The 20,817-nt window shown below is 38.0% G+C and overlaps 2 protein-coding genes across 3 annotated transcripts; one reads left to right on the top strand and one right to left on the bottom strand.

Moving 5' to 3' along the window:
- Positions 1 to 10,418: 10,418 nt before the first annotated feature.
- On the bottom strand, positions 10,419 to 14,762 carry rpl15 (ribosomal protein L15). Its single transcript, XM_067611612.1, has 4 exons — positions 14,657 to 14,762; positions 13,411 to 13,592; positions 13,015 to 13,151; positions 10,419 to 10,781 (listed from the first exon to the last, which is right to left on the bottom strand). Exons 2-4 carry the CDS (start codon positions 13,580 to 13,582, stop codon positions 10,476 to 10,478), a joined length of 615 nt encoding a protein of 204 aa, XP_067467713.1. The 5' UTR covers positions 13,583 to 13,592; positions 14,657 to 14,762; the 3' UTR covers positions 10,419 to 10,475.
- On the top strand, positions 13,436 to 20,773 carry nkiras1 (NFKB inhibitor interacting Ras-like 1). 2 transcript variants are annotated; one of them, XM_067611613.1, is made up of 4 exons: positions 13,436 to 13,616; positions 16,122 to 16,222; positions 16,458 to 16,699; positions 18,589 to 20,773. In XM_067611613.1, coding segments are annotated over exons 1-4 (588 nt in total). In that variant the 5' UTR covers positions 13,436 to 13,614; the 3' UTR covers positions 18,832 to 20,773. The 2 variants fall into 2 exon arrangements, with proteins under 2 accessions (XP_067467714.1, XP_067467715.1); XM_067611614.1 differs by lacking the exon at positions 13,436 to 13,616 and adding an exon at positions 15,737 to 15,853.
- The last annotated feature ends 44 nt before the right edge of the window (positions 20,774 to 20,817 follow it).

Genomic DNA, 20,817 nt, shown 5'->3' with positions numbered 1-20,817 from the left:
GTGAAAAGTTTAATTCTCTCAGTCTCTGCTCCTTTCGTTTAGTCGGGGCTGTATCCAGGATTTTAGAAATATTCCTGTCAGGTCCTCCCAACAGTTTTGACTGAAAATCATGAAAAAGGTCTCTTACTTTTTTAAAATCTGACTTTTTTTCAATTTAATGCATTTAATCAACTGTTCACATACTCTCTATACGTTTTATTTCCCAACGTGAGGGCTTAAATTCTGTTTGGAGCATCCTCTACACTGCCAGGAATAAGGGACTGTATGAAAATTATTAGGGTGGGGGCGGGGGGTTCGTTGTAAAATGGGGCTGCTATCGTAATTTTCATTATAGGTGAACAGAGGGTAGTCTGACTTTTTAATCTCTAGAAAACAGATATCTGCATATGAATGCAGAATCTGGCAACGGGACAAGATTTCGGTATTGGAAGCATTCTGGTTTCTGTTTGTAGCCTGATTAGTATTGACCAATCACGTTTGAGCGGGTTTGGTTGCATGCAGGTAAAAGGTCCATGTGGAGAGCATAAGAGGTGGAATGCATTGGCCGAAATGCAATCTTGGAACCCATTGGTTATCGTCTGATGATGATTTAAACATTTTATTAGCTTTTTTTCTTAATTACCTGCATTCATATGTATATATTTGTTTATGGAGACTAGCCAAAATGCTGTCTTGACATCTCAATTCGCTAATCGGACTGTAGACAATGACCGGAGCACAGAAGAGGAAGTCTTGATCCGGATATCTGTTATCCGGATATCTGCTGGCTACACTGGCCGATAGGTTCCGAGATTGTACTTTTTTGGGAGAGCAGGGGAACGTCTTTTTTTAAATTTCTTCTTACATTTGTTTTTTCTCATATTTTATTTCAGGCTTCACTTCTGTGATTTATTATAGTAAAAAACACTAAACAGCTGGCTGTCATAAAGATGTGTTTTTTTTCCATATTCAGGACAACAGTCCTCTCTGTAGCGCTTTATTTTCCTCTTCACAACAAATGGCTACTGTTCATTTTGAGAGACACAATACATGTAGAGCTTACTAACTGACTGTATGTTCTCTTTATTTTTCACCAGCCTCTACAGTTGCTCCTTTCTTACTCATTGAAACACAAAGCAGAAGTGCAGTACAGTTAAATGTAACATGTCAAATTAGGCATCACATGTTGCCAGATGTTATAGCCATCATTGTAGTGCACACGTGTTTTCTTTAGGACATTTGGAACACACACTTACCGTCTGTAATATCTGTTCGTTTACAGTTGACTTTGAAATGGGTCGTCTGAAATGTTTGGTGATGCATATTATGAAAATTAAAGTTCTCTTAAGATATGAAATGTTAAAATTTGAGCTTATCTTAAGTCCTTGAGCTAAGTCCTTTATGCTTTTCCTCTTTCAGCTATGTGGTTAAAGGAGTTGTACCAGCTCCATGCAGTTATGTTATTTTGAGATATTGGGGGGGAAGTCAAGGGCAACGTCTGAGGAATATATTAATAATATTATTAGTAATATATTAAGTGAAGCACAACCACTATATTCCCTCAAAACACAGCTGACATGACCTCTTAGCACCCTTTTTCCTTTGTGGTATCCTGTTTACTCTTCTCGTTCTCATTAACTCTCTTTGAACAGATCATTTTAATGACAGGTTTCACACTCTGAATATAAGCACTAATTAACCCTGAAGAATCTGGGTGCAGTTTGCAGTTGTTCTTTTGTGACTAAGGGTAAGGAGGATGATGATTGATCATGCATTAATTTCATTTCCTTTTGCAAAACATGCCAGCATTATTTTTTTAAAAGATACTTAGTCACTCAGTTTTATCTTTCAAAGTTGAGTCAATTGTGTTCCTTGTAACCTTGCCAGCATTCTGGTGTGGTAATGAAACAATGTAAACAGCTCTCTTGGTACATTTTAAGGTGTAACCAGTTTGTCGAAACATGACTTGTTTGTTCCCTGGAAAACGCATGAAGCCTGCAGGCTGTTTTTTTTTTCTTTGACCTAAATTTGAAGCAGATTTGAAGCAGAACACATTAAAGCACACTGGAAACAAGATTAATTAAAAAAAAAGCCTAAAAAGTTGTCTCTACTGAATAAAATATTAATGAAGATGATAGAGCCTCTGTTGTAATCTGAATAAAACAGATTAATAATAAACCATTTGCTTTCATTTCCCTCACTTGAGCAAGTTTTTTCTTTTGTGCTGTATAGCTACCTGTCAGTGTCACGTTGAACTGCAAATGACAATAATGAAGACACTTAATTTTTCTTCATGTCCTACTACTGAAAATGATTAGTATAAAATATGGAGGACCTTTGCTGAATGTTGCTTTGAGTCGTTTTTGATTACAAGTTAAATTTGAAAAGACACACAAAGCACAGTCGTGTTTTCCACAACATTAATACAATTGTTATGAAGATGTTGTCACATAGAGTTTGGGAGAAAAACCTGAATGTAAGTCATGAATGCAGAAGTAAATTCAGACATAATGTTGACTGTATAGACAGCATTTCCAATTAGTTGTGTGCTCATAGGAAATATGAGTGTAATTCACAAGATGCCAAAAATAAAGGCTGTAATACATTGCACAATAGAATATTGAACACACGAGGAATGTCATCTATACTGCTTTTAGGCTTCACAGCATGGTTCAGACTGAAATATTGGAATAACTATTGGATGGATTGATATGAAATTTGATACATATATCCATTGTTCCCAAATGACAGCAGGTCAAATTTTTCTCTTTTCCAGTTAATATGGCAATCTATGAGCCTCTACCTAAGGACAGCTTCACAAGGTGTGCTTACGTTTTTACCTACAGGAGCGCAACATGTACTTAAAGGACTAGTGTGTAGGATTTAGTGGCTTCTAGCAGTGAGGTTACAGATTGCATCCAACTGAATACACCTCCCCCTCCCTTACGTGGGCCGCAAAACTCGTGAAAAAACGCAAAGTCCCTCCCTAGAGTCATTGTTTGGTTTGTTTGTTCTAGGTTTCTGTAGAAACATGGCGGTGCAACATGGCGCGTTCCATAGAAGAGGAAATGCTCCCTATAGGACATAAAGGGTTCATTCTGAGGTAACGAAAACACAACAACTCTTAGTTTCAGGTGATTGTACACTAATTAAAACATACGTATGAATATTATATTCCATTTCTGCCAAGTCCGTTCCACTAGATGCCACTAAATTCTACACACTGGACCTTTAAGGCTCACAGAGCCTCTGGCATGTCTGTAACAAAGTCACAAGTATTTCAAACCAGCCCTTACTGCTCATCTCTAGCTGCATCTAGCTTTTTCAGATTCCTTCCTTTAACAGATTTGTTAAAGTGCCTTGATATCCCAGAAGTTTTGAAGCCTGGCTGTGAAGTCTGTTGATGAAATGTAGGAATATGAGGTGTTTTGGGGCACTAAAACAAAATCAAGGAGTTTATCTCTAAAATCTATCTTGCCAGTATGTAAAGGGCTGTTCTTAGCTTATCCCAATGTCAATGTTTTATTGTTTGATTTTATTAACCCTCTTTTAACCTGTGTCATCACCCCCTCATCATTATTATTACTATATGTAGCAACCAACTGAGAACAAGGCAACCCTATGTGAACAATAAAAACTCATCTATATTCAGTCCAATATTAAGAAAATTGTGATAATTTGGATGTATTATATAACACAGCTGGGTGCATCAGCCAGCTGTTGATGGCCTGTGCATCAAAGCTCCGCATTGGTGCTGTTCAACTTCCTTATCAAATTTGATTTCACTGTTGTCAATGTGCGTAGTATGTTCACCAGCTAGTAACTATCACTGTCTGTCTATTGCTAGGTGTTGCGCAGGTAGTGCACAGAAGGTTTATCAGAGCTTTTTCAAGTTTGTGGGCTAACAAGCAAAACAATGAGCTAAAAGAGGCTAAAAAGGTCTGTAGAGCAGAGGGAAACTGCAGGGTTGGTACTCTCTCTTTGATTTGTCACTATGAGCAACATCTGTCACGTTATACATAATTATTTTATCCATCCATAGTATGGGGAATATGCATTAATGCAACTTTAAAATGTTTGATATCTGAATTTTATACTTGGAAATGTTAAAAAGCATCTGAAACATGATGTACAGCACCATAAGATACATAACATTACATTCCTTTAACCCCTAATAGACAACAAGTACTTCTTATAACTTCCAGCATTAAAACCACTGAGCAGCACTAAATGTTTCGATCATTTTTATGATTTGTATCATGTTAGACAACTTCGCCAGCGCATGAGTATTTGGCACTGGATACTGTTTAAATAGGACACACAGCAGGGTAGTGGATCCAGTTCTATGACCTGATGTCACGTGGCTTCAGAGCTGTTCTCCCCCACGTTTAATTCTTCCTGGGTTAACGTGACATAGAAATGCTTCCCTCCTCCTCATCTCCAAATAGCAGGCAGGAGCTGGCCGAAGTTCCCCACAAATATGCAGCGCCAGGCATTCCCCAAGGCACTCTCAATTCCAGCTAATGTTTCCTCACTTACTACAATGAAACCTTTTTAGGAGTAAGCAGTCCCACGCCTTTACCATCCTGTTCCCTACTTTCTTTTTTTGGAAATTCTACAGATCAGGTCAGGGGTTACTGCTGCCCCACAGACTAATGCAAAGATGCACAATAGAGTGGGAGTAATGTGAGAAATGATCTTTGTTCTCACTCTGCCCTTCCATGTTCTCAGTTGACCCTTTCACTCTGTAGGTCAGGGAATTATTTTAGCTAGACACTGGAATATGTTGTCATCATGACCTGCAGGATTCATTAATTCTTAGTTAACATAACCCAAGAAACTTAAAACACTTGATGACTTCATGATCCCTGTGGGAACATTGTGAGTTCCATCCTCTTGTAGGAAAATACATCATGACACTAACAGCACACGGTTTGAGAAAGTAAATATTCAAAACATCTATATATTAGCGTGGTGTAATTATTGTCAATCATCTCCCCTCCTCTCCCTCCCTGTTGGTGTTGACTGAACTGAAGAGGATAAACATCTCACAAGTTATTTTTCCATCAACCATTTACTCCGTCCTTCGTCTCCTTTGACCCAAATTCCAAAAGCTTTAGCCACTTTTTTTTGGTTGTTTTTTTTGAAAACAGCTCCTTCTTCCTATTTAGTTCCAAAACCTGCTGATTTCCTGCCAAATCTGGCCTGTTGGCACTAAGGCCCCATTTACGTTTAACATGTGATCTGTATCAGAATACATTATCTGGATAATGACATCCAATCCACAGGTCTTAATAAGCCTTAATGCTGCCTGTATTGTGATTGGACCTCACTATGCAAGTAAGCTAGGCGGTGCTGGTGGTCCACAAACATGAAGCCATGTTTTGAGAGAACTGTCTCTCGCCTGGACGGTGGATCAGATCATACGGCTGCACAGGGAAGAAGTGACAAGAAGCCGCAGTCAAGACAGACAGTTTCCAGCAGCCTTCTCAGTCAGGAAGTCACAAGAACACTCTCAGTGCATTAGATCAGTTCCTGATTGAATTACATATGATCAGACCAGTCTTTCCAGCTTTTACTCAGTCTCCAATAATTGATGTTTTAATTATGTCCACTACCTGCTGGTCAGCATGCCGAACATGAATCAGCTGCCAGTTTGCTGGACCTGTCCACCTCAAACTCATTCTCATCTCAACACAAAGAAATTCAAAACATTAACCAACGGTCACGGTACAAAGGAAGAGAGAAAGCATTATTGAGCAGCTTTATTGAAGACTTTCCTTTACAGATTGACCCAAAAGTTTTGTGTTTCTTTATGGTCGTTACAAGAATTAACTAATGTTCATATTGCAGGCTGTTGGCAGCTGAATTATTCTGGCTGATAAAAGTTGCCAGCAAGCACACATTTATTCTGTTAAGAAAACAAAACCTCCAAATACCAGAAGTGAAATGTGTGACTGTGTTTCTGCTCTCGGTGAAACTTTCACATTCAAGACTTGGAAAAGTGCTTCTTTTGTTTGCTTTTATAGGATAATGGAGCTCTCCTGCAGAGTGAAAAATGCCGAACAAGCAGTTAGCAGTTAATTGTCATAATCACAGTGAACATGATGGCTTCAGTGTTCACTAATGCTGGCCAAACCTGAAGAACAAGAATAAAATGGCACAGTTGGTACTTAGTGGTTTGACATCTACATAAAGGCTTCATAGTCCATTCAAATAAGAGTGTAATCATTTGAGTTTTAATATGGCACCACGATGTAATTAAAAAATCACATCAGGGAACATTCAGGACTGTTACATTAGCTCTAAACTGACCAGCAATAACCAACTTTTAATAGCCGTCAGTCACAGGACCACATTTTCCACACAAATGTAGCCAATATACATAAGAGAGTGTGGAAGTTTTAGTGGTAAATTAGACTGTTTATCAGGAACTATGAACTTTGTAGGAACTATTTATTTTAGAGTGACATGTTTATGAGTTGACTTACTTTCTCTGAGCTCCACCATTAACTTTCATTTACTAAAAGCTTTAAAAAAAAAAAAGACTGAACTCATAAATAAACACAAACACAAAAAGCTAATTCAGATAATATCTTTTTAGTATCAGATGTATGCATGTGGTGACCGTAAAACAGAGCTAGTTTATACTGGAGGTCAATATATCAAAAAGCTCATTTCTTAAACCGTGTCACCACAAGGTCCATTTAATAGCTGTTCTGGATATTTTAGTGATAACATACCATCTTCATCAGCAGATGGAGTTTGCCCAGACGTTATGGAATTTTTAGGACTTCAGTCCATGTTGTCATACAAGTTGAGAATGCAAGCCATTTGTAAAGTGTACATTAGCCTGCCACCCTGTTGGGTTGGATAGCAGCACTCACATGCTCCTCTTAGCATGTTACTGATTAGTTTCTATTCATGGAATTACAAGCTGCTAGAATATAGTTTATGTACAATAAAATGTTGATCAAAGCTTTATACTGAAGGGTTTAGAGGTCTGTGTTTACATTCTGTGGGGAACAGCAACTAATAAACAGACCTTAACAATTACAGGGGATGATGTATTTTAATCAGCAAATTAAAGTGGAAATCAAGTTTGGTTAGAAATGAATGGCTGCATTACTCATTTTATTATATGTCATATGAGTATCTGTTATCTGAGTCTCAGAACAACCTGTTCTATCCCCTACCTGCGTACATTATACATCAATACAGATTGATCTTTACTTCCTGTCCCTGCAGAGACGTGCCTTCAAAAGAATAAATGTTACCGATATATAAAACATGAAAGGGAGCATTTATGAATGTGAAAAGAAATTGATCTGGGTTATATTAGCATGTGGAAGGACATTTTAAACCTTCAGAGCAGAGTGCTGCTCTTTAGATTCCAGGCAAAGCTGTGGATAAAGTACTGATCCAAGCTGGATCCAAGTCAGTCAGGATTAGCCGTACATCCTGCTTTCTCACAAAAAAGACATGTTCTTTGCACTTATTCTGCATCCTTGAAGCAACTCTGAAGCTGAGTTTTTATGAACTGGATGACATCCGCAGGAGTATTAAAGTGTTTATGGCTTTAAACTCAGAGATAACACAGTGTTGTGCTTTAAATAGATCCACATATCTTTGTCCAAGATCAATGTAAAATCTCATTAAATCCAATTGATCCATATTGAAAGGGTGTATGCCAGATGAGAGAATGGCATGAGAGTCATTCTGTTAAATCTGTTAACGAGCGCAAAAATGATTAAATAGAGAGCATGAATGATTAAATTGAGAGCACCATTTACTGAATCAAGAGCACAAATGATTAAATCTGAGCACAAATTACTGAATCGAGAACACAAATTAAGTCAAGAAGATGAATTATTAAACCAAGAGCACCAATTAGTGATGTTTTTGCTCCATGGGCCCTACCAGGCTCTGTAAGCTTTAGAGATAGTGGTACACAGATTTTTAAAAAAACTTTAGACAGAGTGAGGCTAGCTGTTTCACCGTAGTCTTTATGCTAAGCTAAGCGACTGCTAGCAATAGCTTTGTATTTAGCGAACAAACATTTCAGTGGTATCAATCTTCTCATCTAACTCTCAGCAAGAAAGCTAATTACCTGACATGTCATATGTCAAAAGTTTTCAACAAATGTGTTATTTACTCCTGTTTGAGTAATGTTTGCTAAAAGCTACACTAAACTGCTAACTACTGGGTGACATGTTCCCCCATTACCATGAACACATCATAGTTTACATTACCCTGCTGCCTGAAATACTTACTCAGAACCGAATGTGTATTAATCCACTGCTGAAAATAGTCCCCAACAAATGCATTATTTCCTCCTGTTTGAATAACATTTGCTAAAAACTACAGTGACCAGCTGTTTCTGGAAATTACTGAGACTATTTTTCAAAATGAAACAATATATTTGTGACCTGCTTTTAAAGATGTACATTTTTTAGTTGGCACAAAAGGGCTTTGGATTCACAGTTGGGAAAGTTTAAACACTTTGAGAGACTAACACATTGTTGGTGTTGATCTTTTTGGGGTGTCTGCAGACAATAAATAAAATATAGAATAACACCTGCCTTTTCTTTTATGTATACAGAACTGATAGTATCCCAAGCGACACAAATGCAAGTCTGAAACACTTCACACCCAAATACTTCTTGAATTACACCTTTCCCAGACTTCACATGAACTCACACCCCCACCTCCCCAACAGCCACAGTCACCTACACTATAACACTCACACACCATGAACAGACATTGTGGGTTGGCAGTGGTTCTTCATAGTTCGGTCAATGGCAGACACAAATGCTTAATAATACACTTTCACAAGCCAGTGACTTTAAAATAGGACTCTGATAGCAAATTATATGTTCCACAGCACAGAGAAGGTCAGCTTTGTTTTCAATATAGTGCTCTGTCATAAGCTCTGAGGAAGTATTTGAGCCCATATGGAGTTAAAGGTCTGTGCTAATATCATTATAATTAATACAGAGGAGTCATTCTTGTGTGCAGTATGGAGTGTCCTTGCTGTGCACTTTTTTAATGTTCTTCTTATACATGACTACATTTCAGACTACTTTTTTTAAACAGGTTAGATATGGACACAGTTTGGAAATAGGTCAGTATTGAAAGAGAACAAAAGGGGTCCAGATTGGGTTTCTTTAAGTGGTTGCATGATTAAGCCTGGAGGAGAACCAGGAGATGAGTGGGGGGGATAAATCCAAGTGTACAGCATGAGGATTTCACATGAGGAATATTTGCTCTCAAAATCTGTAATTAGTTGGAAGCAGCTCAGTGCAGCAGGTTATAGGCAGCAGCTTAGATAAGGGCTTTGATGTCCTGGTTTAAATCATTTCCCTTTAACATTTAGGAAACTTTTAGGGTGAGGCTGTAAATTGTATGGTTGAGAATGTAAATTGATGGCACTTCCACTTATATTTAGCTGTTCAGAATTGTCTTTTAATAGACTGGATGTACTCATGAGCCATTTATTTGAGCCAAATGTCATGTACTATCAAAATTATTACCTAGACTATTTATTTAACTTTGTTAATGTTCAGTGGGAGTAGTAGCAACAAATTTTGGAATTCTTGAAAAATTTACTGTTACTCAATTTTAGGTGTAGTTCTACCAGAACACCATGACGAGTTTCATTACTGCAAATAAACACTAAGGAGCTCAAAATGCTACGAGACTTCTAGCATATCTACGATCATGTCTGCAGTAGCAGAGCAACAACCTGAAACCTGCACAAATATTCATTGATCCCCAATACTGACCAAACAAAGGCAGAGTATAACCTGGAAGAGTGGTGTTAAATGCAGTTGTCTTTTACTGTTTTAGTCCCATTATATGGTTTAGTACCATGACAAGAAGCTGCACTTTTATTTTGGTTGGACAGTAGTAACACTGAGACTATGCAGGTGAAGGATTTAGTCACTTACTGGCTCTAACTTCAGGACCATTTTGTCTAGAATATTTCTCACTAGCCCTCATCACTCAATCATCATGTTTTTAATCACACTGGGTCAATTTAAATACTTGAAATTTAATGATGTGTAAACAATCTTCATTTAGGCATTATGACTTAATTAGTACAAAAATCTTAATAAGCCATTCAGAAAGAGACTGGATTGTTTAGTTTGTTATAATATGCCATATTCATCCAACACCAATTTCACTTCAAGCTGATTGAGACTTAATACACGGACACAGGAGAGTGATCAAACATGGTTTAAACACTACCAGTCCTCATAACAAGTCTTATTAGGCATAAGTGAAAACAGAAGCAATATTCATTCAACTGAACTTGATTTTTTAAAACCATGTTTACATTAATAATACGAGGTTTCAAACCCTCTGTTGGTCAAATCCCAAAAAGAACAATTGTTCATATTTTCACATCAACTGAATGAAACAAACAGCAGACAGGATTGTCACCATAAAAAGGGCATTTATTTTTTTGAATGTACAGACATGTGTGGCGTGCCTTAACGGTAGCGGTGCAGCTGCAGGGTGTTGCGCCTCTTCCAGGCTGCACGGCGAGAGCCTCCGATGGTCAGGTGGAACTTGTGGCCCTTGCCCAGGCCGCGGCTCTTCTTTCCTGCAGATGTCAGGCCACGCATCTCTCTGTGCTTGTGCACAGCCTTTGTGATCCATTGGGTGTCTGGGTTGCGTCTGATGGCCTTGTGGAAGGTGTCGACCAGAATCACCTCGAAGAACTTGTAGGTGGAGTCCTCGCCCACCCAGTAGGAGTTCAGAACTCGCAGGGCTCCGCAGTGACGTCCAGCGCGCTCCTACAAGGAATAAAGAGTGAGTGAATGATTCAGACTTGACATGTCAGTATTAAAAACAAATCCTGTATGATAATTAAATCAATACATAAACAGGCAACTCTGCTTTGGCAGCTCCAAGTGGCAGCAAGATGTTTGAACTGTAACACTGTAATCCTACAAGCTGACACCAATTAACTGTACGCATGCTTGTATTTACCAACGCTGCTGCTCTGTGATCATATCACATAAAAGAAGCTCAATTTAACAATGACAAATCCAGTGTTCTTTGAAAGCAACACATGTTCACTACCAAGTAGGCGATACCTTCAACTCCACCTCAGAAGTTTCAGTGACAGTAACCAAAAACATGGACGCTTCACATCCAACACCAGTAGCTACAGTGAAAAAATTAACTCAATTATTTGGGCGAATATGAAACAACAACTTCCCAATCTGTGGTGACTTGACACTTGAGACACTGCTTGTGTGAATGCAGCTGGCGAGATACAGTATATACAGTATTACAAGTCAATGCCAGTCTACTAACTACAAATACTGTTGCAGATCTTGGTCACATAGCATCTACAACTAATTGAACTGAAAGACTGCGGGGGGAAAGTCATTACATGCAACTTTCTTATACCAGAGTATCTTAATCATACATAGTTATGTAGTTACAATGTCTTTTTGGATTGTCTGAAGTACAATTTTCATGGCTCAAGTGGACTGCTACAGCTACATGAACGCAAACACAACACTCACAAATACAGGCGTGAAGAGAAATGATGCCAATTATAGCTTTCATTACTGACGTGGATACGAGTGAGACATTGTTCACAGTAGATATTTTGACTCGTCACAGCAAGAAACACGTCTCATAACCTTAACAACTGCTCTTTTCCAATCAAGTGTCCATTAACTCCTGTCAGTGAGCCAGCAAACAATACCAACTAAACAACGCATTCACTTCATTTAGAGAGGAATGATTGTGGAAAAATATCTGTGATTACTGTCATTATTTTGACTGATAATGCACTTGCGATATGATAGGGAATGATAATTTTACATGATTATTTTAATTAATTTTCTTAAGTCTATAGAATATGACATGTAGGCCAGGACATGTCTGCAGCATGACAATATTTAATTTAAAATGATATTTTGACTCATTTTGCCTTTAACAAATATTGTGCCTCCTATGATTTGAAAATGGCAGTAGGTCATATTGTGATTTCAGTAAAATTGATACATTTTTCAGCCCTGATGTCGTTAGTCACACCTGTGTTTGACAAACTGTAATGTTTGCATTTAGAAAGAGACTTCTGAGTGACCTGTGATGGACATTTCAACATCAGCTCCACATGGAGATGGAGTAAAGTCGCCCCTACATCAGATCAAACTGTCAAACTAGGCAGAGCTGATCAAATATAGATGAAGATTCTTTTAGTGCATTGCCTATTTGTAATCTCAAATGCTTTCATAAACATATTTTAATGTACTGTTTAGCTGTAATTTGAGAAAGTTTGTGACATTGCCGCCATCTTGGAAACAGACGCGGAGGACACAGAGGGATTCACATGAACTAACACGCACCAGCCCTTCTTTGACATCGCAAATAGTTGTTTTCTGACAACTAATATGGCTAAATATGCCATAATATGGCAGGGTATTTGAGCCGCTGTATTTAAATTTGAAACTCTTTACGCCACAAAACTTCTGGTTTCCTGTGAGGAAAACAAGCCACAGCAGCACATTAATAGCCCATTGATATTAATCATCATGTAAAATTTTAGCAGTGGTGCTCATAATTGAATGAATAAAGGGGATATGCTGAACAGTCATCCTTGCATATCTACTGAAATCATTAATCTAAAAGGATTACAGCATCATCCCCCATGACGGACTAAATAACAAACGTGAGAACCATCTTTACAGGAGGTGTATCACTTTAAATTGAAGCAAATCCTGCATCTCATTTGGGATCATTATTCTGAAAAATATATGCAAATCTGTGTGACTTATTCACAAGCCACCAACTGTAGCTTTTAATCAATGCTAACTTTAACATTGCTAATACCCTGATCGTTCTGTTATGATTTACAATCAGATTAAGTGTTATGCTGAAATCTTTTTAATGAAGGCCACCAACAGCTCTTTTCACCAAACGCCACCAAGGGAAACGATGGTAAGACGAAACAGAACATTGTTGGTTCTGGCCTTAAAGCCACAGTCTCAGTAGTGAAGATGAACATACCTCAGCGGTGGACTGCAAGCTGCGGGCAAACTTGATCTGGTTGACGCCATGATGCACTGGCTTGCCATAGGTAGCACCCTTGGGCACAGGGCGTTTACGGCCACCACGGCGCACACGGATGCGGTAGATTACGTAACCTGTTTGAATTAAAAACATACTGTTAGATATTGAATACAAACGCAAAATTACATGAATCTCTCATATTAGCCAGTTAGAACTGTGTCATCCAAGGTAAGTTATCCCATTATAAGACTAAAACATGACATTAACATTACAGCTGTTCTGTTTTGACCAGTTTCACTTAAATAAAAGTGATGTGCATGGTAGACAGATGGTGAAAGATCACATATATGCAGGTGTTATCAGGAGGAGACTCAATCCTGGCTCTGCACTCACCCTGCTTGGCCTTGTAGCCCAGCCTACGGGCCTTGTCAGGTCTGGTGGGTCTAGGAGCACGGTGGAGGTTGGACAGCTGACGGTACTGCCAGCAGCGGACACGGAGCAGGAAGCGCATCACATCGGACTGCTTCTTGCGCCATAGCTCCTGCATATACCTATATGCTCCCATGTTGACTTATCTGAGGAAGAGAAACATGTGTCATGTAAGTGAGCGCATCATAACATTTCAAAGCTCTTTATCCAACATGATGCAAACATGTGGGGTGACCCATCATTGCTAGTTTGATATTGGACAACATACAGCCAGCATCTATATTTCTATCTGAAACAAACTCATGTCTGTTCAGCTGAGCTACATTTTAACAAGTTTCAAAACAGTGAGCAGGAATTGAAACAAGAAAATATTTGGCAGTCTGAAAAGTCGTCCAGGAGAAAAGGTGTACATTGTGTTGAATTAATAATATTAACTTAAAAGTGCTCTATGCTTGAAATCAGGCATGGTGTCTAAGAACTGTAAGCCCAATTTCAGTCGTTGGCATCTTAGAGCCAGCAGGAGGTTCTTAAAAACCAAAACAACACAGCCATAATTCATTCCAGCATAGCGCAAATGAAAGTTAATGTAAAACCATTTGCTTCAAAATTCGCTGAAATCTGCAACTGCAGGCTAACAGCAACACATGGCTCGAAGCTGCTACGATACAGTGCATTCAGAAGAGAGGCCATTCTGTCTCTATACAAACAACTTGGACTTCACATGCATTCATTCACAACAGATCATTCATATATGATTGTCACATAGTACAGCGACACAGGTATCATGAAGATAACGTCAAAATCTAATAGTTACACCGCAGATATACAACTTGAACTACAGCTAGCATGCTAGCATTAGCATAGTAGCTTGCTCGGCATTCAAAATTATTAAAAAGACAAACATATTCCCTGAGCCGGGTTTCACATATTTAAAGCTGCCAATAGGATACTAATTTAACAGAAGTGTCGACTCTGCTTAGTAACACGTTGTTTTTTTGGTATAGCGGCTCCCGGATCGACAGCATCTCAGCGCCGGATAAAATGGCCTTTAATCAGTATTTATAACACTGTTAGTCAAAAAATCTTCACGGCGTATACATAATTATTAAGTAACTACACATCGTCCTGTGCCAAACAAACGGATGAAAGCCTATAATAGACGATTTTAATGGATTGCGTGTTGTACAAAAGCATAGAAATACTCGCTTACATGATGGCGTACCAGCCGGAAAGAGAGAGCGTACGTATCCCAGCGTGCCTTATGAAAACGACAGTGACGTATTTCCTTTGTTGTGCTCATGGGAAACGTAGTCAAATTACTGCAGTTAGTCTATTTCAAGATTTATTTATTTTTTAAGAAATCTGATTTTATTGCCTACCTTTTCTGTTAAGTTATTTTTTATTTTCTATTTATTTATTATTATTACTTTGACCATTTGTCGTGTTACCATGTTTACTATATCAACAAACTGAAAGTGAAGTCATGTCCTCTATGTTATCTTTATTTCATTATTAAGCCTAATTGTTCTCTGTTATTGTGTTATTATCACAAGTGTCGTAAGTGACGATTTCTTTCTTTTTTTTTTAATGTTGAAAAATGTAGACAAATAACAGAAACTCGAGCTAGCGCTGCCATATAGTCTTGTGCCAAGACTATGACATCTATTACGTTGCCAAGACTCTTGCAACTCTCGCGGCGTAATAGATGTTAGGTATGTTAGATATACTAGATTTTATTGTTAGGCATACTATTAGTGTATTGACGGTGTACTGATTTTTTGATTTATTTATCTGTCCGATGCGACTACACACATTGTGTATCATATATAATATAAATAAAACAGTAATTTAATATATTAACACATATCCATATCATTATAAGTATTATTATTATAATATATTTTTTATTGTTATTATTTTCAACTTTATTGAAAACCGTTAAATAAAAAAATGTTACTACTACTACTGCTACTAATAATAATAATAATAATATTTATTTATAGAGCACTTTTCAAAATCCACGTTACAAAGGGCTTCAAAAAGGCAACAGAAATAAAATGGACAAATCAAAAAATCATTAGGTTTTAAATAACATTAAAAAAATGTAGTGTAGGAAAAAACAAGAACATTTTTTAGATTATAAAGAACAAAGTGCCAGGGAATTGAGTTATGACATGATAAAAAAAAATCGGTAAAAGGACTGTGCAATAAAAACAAAATAATACATAGGAAGAGGAAAAATAAATATATATTTTTAAAAGGGTTGAATGTTTATTATTACGTTTTGATGGTGGTGACTCCGTCAGTCGCGCATGCGCGCTGAGAGAATAAGTCCTGTATCGCAAAGCAGAATGGATGCTCTGGTTGTCATGTTACACCTAAAGACTTGATAGACAGCAAGTTATCGGTATGTATCGGACAGGTGTTTTCCTTAAACGTACCAGTTATTAACATAAAGTATGTTCGCAGCCAGACTGTTATTGTTATGTTTACGTTACATGACGCAGAACAAGGTGCTACAGAAAACCTATTAGCTAATGTTAACGTTAGCTACGTTAAACAGTTTCAGATTAGCTTTTTCAACCGTGTTAACAGTCTATGGTTATTATAAAATGTCTCACCTGTGCCAGATCAAATTATGAAATATGTAACGTCTTTTTGTTCATGCATTGTAGGCTCGAAATGGGAAAAGGCTGTAAAGTTGTGGTGTGTGGCCAGGCAGCTGTAGGAAAAACTGCAATACTGGAACAGTTGCTGTACGGCAATCACACTGTAGGTAAGTATTACACTTGAAATTATATGAATCATAATTAAATAGCACTGTTGTATTTACACACAGGTTATATTTGGATTCATATAGAATCAATGTTGTCAGTCTCTAAATTAGATTACCCTTTGATTTATAATAGCATTTCCATACTGGTGCATTATCCCCTTGCACGAATTTAAATGTAACGTCACTGATTGGCTGAGAGTGTATTTGCTGAATTTGTTGTTCCTGTGTTTTCCAGGCTCTGAGTCTAGTGAGACCCAGGAAGATGTGTACGTGGCCTCGGTGGAAACTGACCGTGGCGTGAAGGAACAGCTGAGACTCTATGATACCAAAGGCCTCCATGACGGACAAGACCTCCCCAAGCACTACTACTCAGTGGCAGACGGCTTTGTGCTCGTCTACAGCGTAGACAGCTTGGAGTCTTTCAAGAGGGTAGACGTCCTGAAGAAGGAAATAGATAAGTCCAGAGATAAAAAAGAGGTGCGGCTGGTTCAAAGTACACTTTAATGACCGTTCATAATTTGTGAATGTGTTACTAAGCTGCGTTCAGAAAATGTGATGCTGCCTTTCACATTAGCAGACATTTATAGCATGTAGAACATTATTGAAAGCATTTGAAATGTGCAGCATAATTCATTCTCATGGTAGTAATTCCATTTCAGCTGGTCCCCATTTCCAGTTGTAAGTCTGTACAGTACTTCTCCACCTGAATACATCCTAAGAGTTGAAGGGAATGTCTGAGAAGTTGGGATTTACTTTGATTCATGTGGGCATGTAGGCTCCTTTGCATTTATGTGCATGCACACTAATTATATGGGAAACTAGTTCAAGAGGTACAGACTCAGTTAATTTTTTTTTTTTTTTTTTAGTAAAGTTTGACTTTTTGCTCATAAAGTGTTCAAACAAAAGAGATGTTTTGTTTGACATATCAGGCTTCATCAGTTTCACTGAATGGAAGAGAACCCAAACATTTTAAAGGGTCCATTCATCTTCTCTCTTACCTCTAAAGGCCACACAGATAGTATTGCTTTTATTTGCCTAGGGGAAAAAAAAAGATATATCACATTACTAACTTCTAATTTCTTCAACTGTAACAATGACATCAGTGTGTCCTCCAGAAACTGTTGATAATAAAGAGCTGGCTGTCAACTGTTTAAATTGGAACTACTTTCTACCAAAGAAATAGTCCCTCTGATAAATGTTGACAGTGTGTTCAGTGAAATTTCCAGAGTAACAGGAACATTCTGGAAAGACACGGTTTTAATCAATCAGTTAAAAAATTGGGTTGAAATCCATTCACCTCTATTGTGTTAGGATGGAGGCAGAGATCTCAGAAACAGACATCTGAAAACAAATAAAACCAAAATGTAGATGGCTAGATACCACTAGAAACATATGTTTTGTTTGTTTTTTTCTTCATTTTTTATGTTAGTAATTTGGGTGAACCAGTTTTTTAATATGATAAAATTAAATGAATGTATGTGTTTTATCAGAGGCTAAAAAGTGATTATGAGGCCAAAAAGAAGGAAACACTGCTCGGGCTCCAACTATTTTCATTATTGATGAATCCAGTGTTCCCCACAGTGTTTATAGCCAAGTGTTGATAGTGTTCTGTGGGGTCACCTCACTTGAAACAAAGACTATCTCCGCTAACATCATTAAAGTTAATACACTTTTATGAACATTTTGGGGAAGAGAGCAGAAAGCTATTTCACAAAGCAAATGCCATACTGTATATTTAATGACTATGGCTGTTGTGTTAGGCTGTCACCTACTAACTAAACTGATCATGGGATGAGATTCGTCAAGACGTGTTTGGCTTTCCACCTCGGGTAAACGATTTCCTGTCTGATCGTTAAACTGCTCCTATATCCTCTTTAAAATGTCAGAAAATAGTGAAAATGTGCATCACAATGTCTTCAAGCCTAAGTTGACATACTCATACACATTGTTTTGTCTGACTAACAGTCCAAAACCCCAAAATACTTTTGTTTTCTGTCATAGAGGACTAAGAAAACCAGCAAATGTTAACATTTAAGAAGTGACAGGGAGTGAATTAATTCCATTTTTTGCTTAAAAAGTGATTATAATAATTAAACTATTCATCAAAATATTCTGTTAATCTACTAGATGTTTAAATCCATAAATGTGTTTAATCCTAGAGGAGCAAGTTCTGAGATACAGTAATGACATGCTGGTTGAAAATCAAGGCAACATTACATCACAATTTTGATTGTATATTTTGTTTTTGTATCATTTCTCTCCATATAGAAAACTGATTACTTAAACACAGAGCATTCATTTAAATAACAATCCCTCAAGTCTTGACTGGGTATAGATGAGCTCAGGTGTGTCTGTTGTGTTAACAGGTGACCGTCATAGTGCTTGGGAACAAGACAGACCTGCGGGAGCGGCGTCAGGTGGACCAGGAGGTGGCGCAGCAGTGGGCGCGAGGCGAGAAGGTGAAGCTGTGGGAGGTGAGCGTCGCCGAACGCAACTCCCTCATCGAACCCTTCACCCAGCTGACCAGCCGCCTCACGCAGCCTCAGAGCAAATCTTCCTTCCCTCTGCCGGGACGCAAGAGTAAAGGCACCCCGTCCAACGACATGTGAAACTCTGATGATACACTCACTCCTTCCTGCTCCCGTTAATGATAGTCTGCATTCACCTCATGTGGGAATAACCAGCAGGAGAATTTATACAGGCTTAACCGTCCATAATCCACAGTTTGGTTGCTTCTGTGTAGATTATTACTATTTTACACACATTCAAATCACTCCCTTATTTGCTTTCTTTCAGAGATGAGATTGATACCAACCTCATGTCTGTGTGTTAAATACACAGCTGGAATCAGGATGTGGTTATCTTAGCTTAGCATAAAGACTGGAAGCAGGGGGCAACAGCTTGTCCAAAGTGCAAAAATACACCTACTAACACCTCTAAAGCTGGCTAATTAACACATAGTATCTCCCGTGTTTAACCTACACATTAACAGGAATTTAAAAATGTGTGGTTATAGCGGGAGTTGCATGCTGGATTGTTTCTTGACAGTTTATCCATCTTCCCAGCACTACTGTGCAGTCTCCAGCTGATGATAAGACTTCAGGAAGTTGCTCTCAGCTGTAGTTCAGTTGGAAATGAAAATTTGTCGCACTTGAGGGAGTTTCAAGTTGTTACTTTACATAGAGGAAAAACATCTGTGCTCAGTGACTGCACACAGCCTGTCAAAGTCTTGTCGTCACAGTGATATTGCCAAGTTTGGTACCAACTTGCCTTTACATAAACCATATCCGACAACCTGTGATATAGCCACACAGAAATGGTGGGCGGATAGATAAAGTGTTGTTTGTCATGAAATAGTTCCAACATGAAACTCCCTCCAAAACTACAAATGATCCTTTTTTACATTTCTGTTTGTGTAAGTTAAACAAATTAGATACAATGTGTTAATTATAAGCTTTAGAGGTGTTGTTATTCATATACCTTAATTTTGTACAGAGCCAGGCTAGCTGTTTCCCCCAGCTTCATGTCTTTATGCTAAGCTAGGTTAGCTAGTCCTGACTCCAGCTCTGTCCTTAACACAGACATGTTGATGATTCTCATCTTGCTCTTAGATAGTTAATAAGAAAAATTCTCAAAATGCTCAACTATTCCAATGACTACGCTTCTATTAGCTCATCTTTTACAGCAAACTAAACATTAAAGCATCAACCACAAACCAAAAATACAAACCTGACATTTTCCCATTTAACAAAATACATGACGCTATTTTATCACACAGCAAAACATCTGTCTCCAGCCAGTCAATGAAAATGTTTTCATATGCTGTTCAGTGTGTAGCACGGGCCAGAGCTTTAGTACCAAAGATTTGAGACAACCCAAACACAGATCTACATTTACACTTCTGAATAGTGCATGTAAAATGTTACGTTTGACTCTTTTCACTTCATTTCTACAACCCTTGACTTCTCAAGCAGCTCACAAAAGCTACAGTCTAATCGTATTTTCAAATGGCTTTTAAAAACCCTTATTTCCCAGCTGATGTGAATGCAGCATTTATCTTTGTCCTCTGGCAGGACTCAGCTAGCCTTTGTCCAGTCCATCTCATATATCAAGTATGGCCTGGCAGCAATAACGTTCATGGTACTGCCTTTACTTGTGATGTATGATTTCATAATGTCTGTCTGACGTTAGTTGCACTCCTGTGTGTGTCGTCCAGCCTGTGTAATCTAATAGGGCTACTAGTTAAAGCTGTGTGTATGCCTTTTTAACAGTAGAAATGTCAGTGTTGAGAGGAAATATTTATTTTTTAAACTAATTTATTTTCGTCACTTTAATGAGCCACATTCCTTGACTTTTGAAAATGGTTAAACAATGTGAAGGATGATCTACGCCGGTTTCTGTCCTTAATGTTTCAAGAGTAATAAACGTTTAATGTGCTGCTAATAGAACAGAGTAATCATGCTAACTCTAAATTATTCTCTGCTCTGTAACTCTGTCTTAAGATCCACTGAATAAATTGTAGCTTCCTCATATTAAAAGAACATTCCTGAAGAGCTTGAAAATGTGCATTACAAAATGATCCAACAAAACCAGAA

Source organism: Thunnus thynnus, chromosome 15 (genome assembly GCF_963924715.1).
Source record: "Thunnus thynnus chromosome 15, fThuThy2.1, whole genome shotgun sequence".
NCBI lineage: Eukaryota > Metazoa > Chordata > Actinopteri > Scombriformes > Scombridae > Thunnus > Thunnus thynnus.
This window is presented reverse-complemented; position numbering and strand designations above follow the sequence as displayed.

Coding starts and splice junctions, on each gene's coding strand:
- rpl15 (XM_067611612.1), bottom strand. CDS start 13,582: ATGGGAGCATATAGGTATATGCAGGAGCTATGGCGCAAGAAGCAGTCC. Junction 13,152..13,410: donor GGGCTACAAGGCCAAGCAGG/GTGAGTGCAGAG, acceptor TAATTCAAACAG/GTTACGTAATCTACCGCATC. Junction 10,782..13,014: donor GCTTGCAGTCCACCGCTGAG/GTATGTTCATCT, acceptor TATTCCTTGTAG/GAGCGCGCTGGACGTCACTG.
- nkiras1 (XM_067611613.1), top strand. Junction 16,223..16,457: donor GTACGGCAATCACACTGTAG/GTAAGTATTACA, acceptor TGTGTTTTCCAG/GCTCTGAGTCTAGTGAGACC. Junction 16,700..18,588: donor AGTCCAGAGATAAAAAAGAG/GTGCGGCTGGTT, acceptor TTGTGTTAACAG/GTGACCGTCATAGTGCTTGG.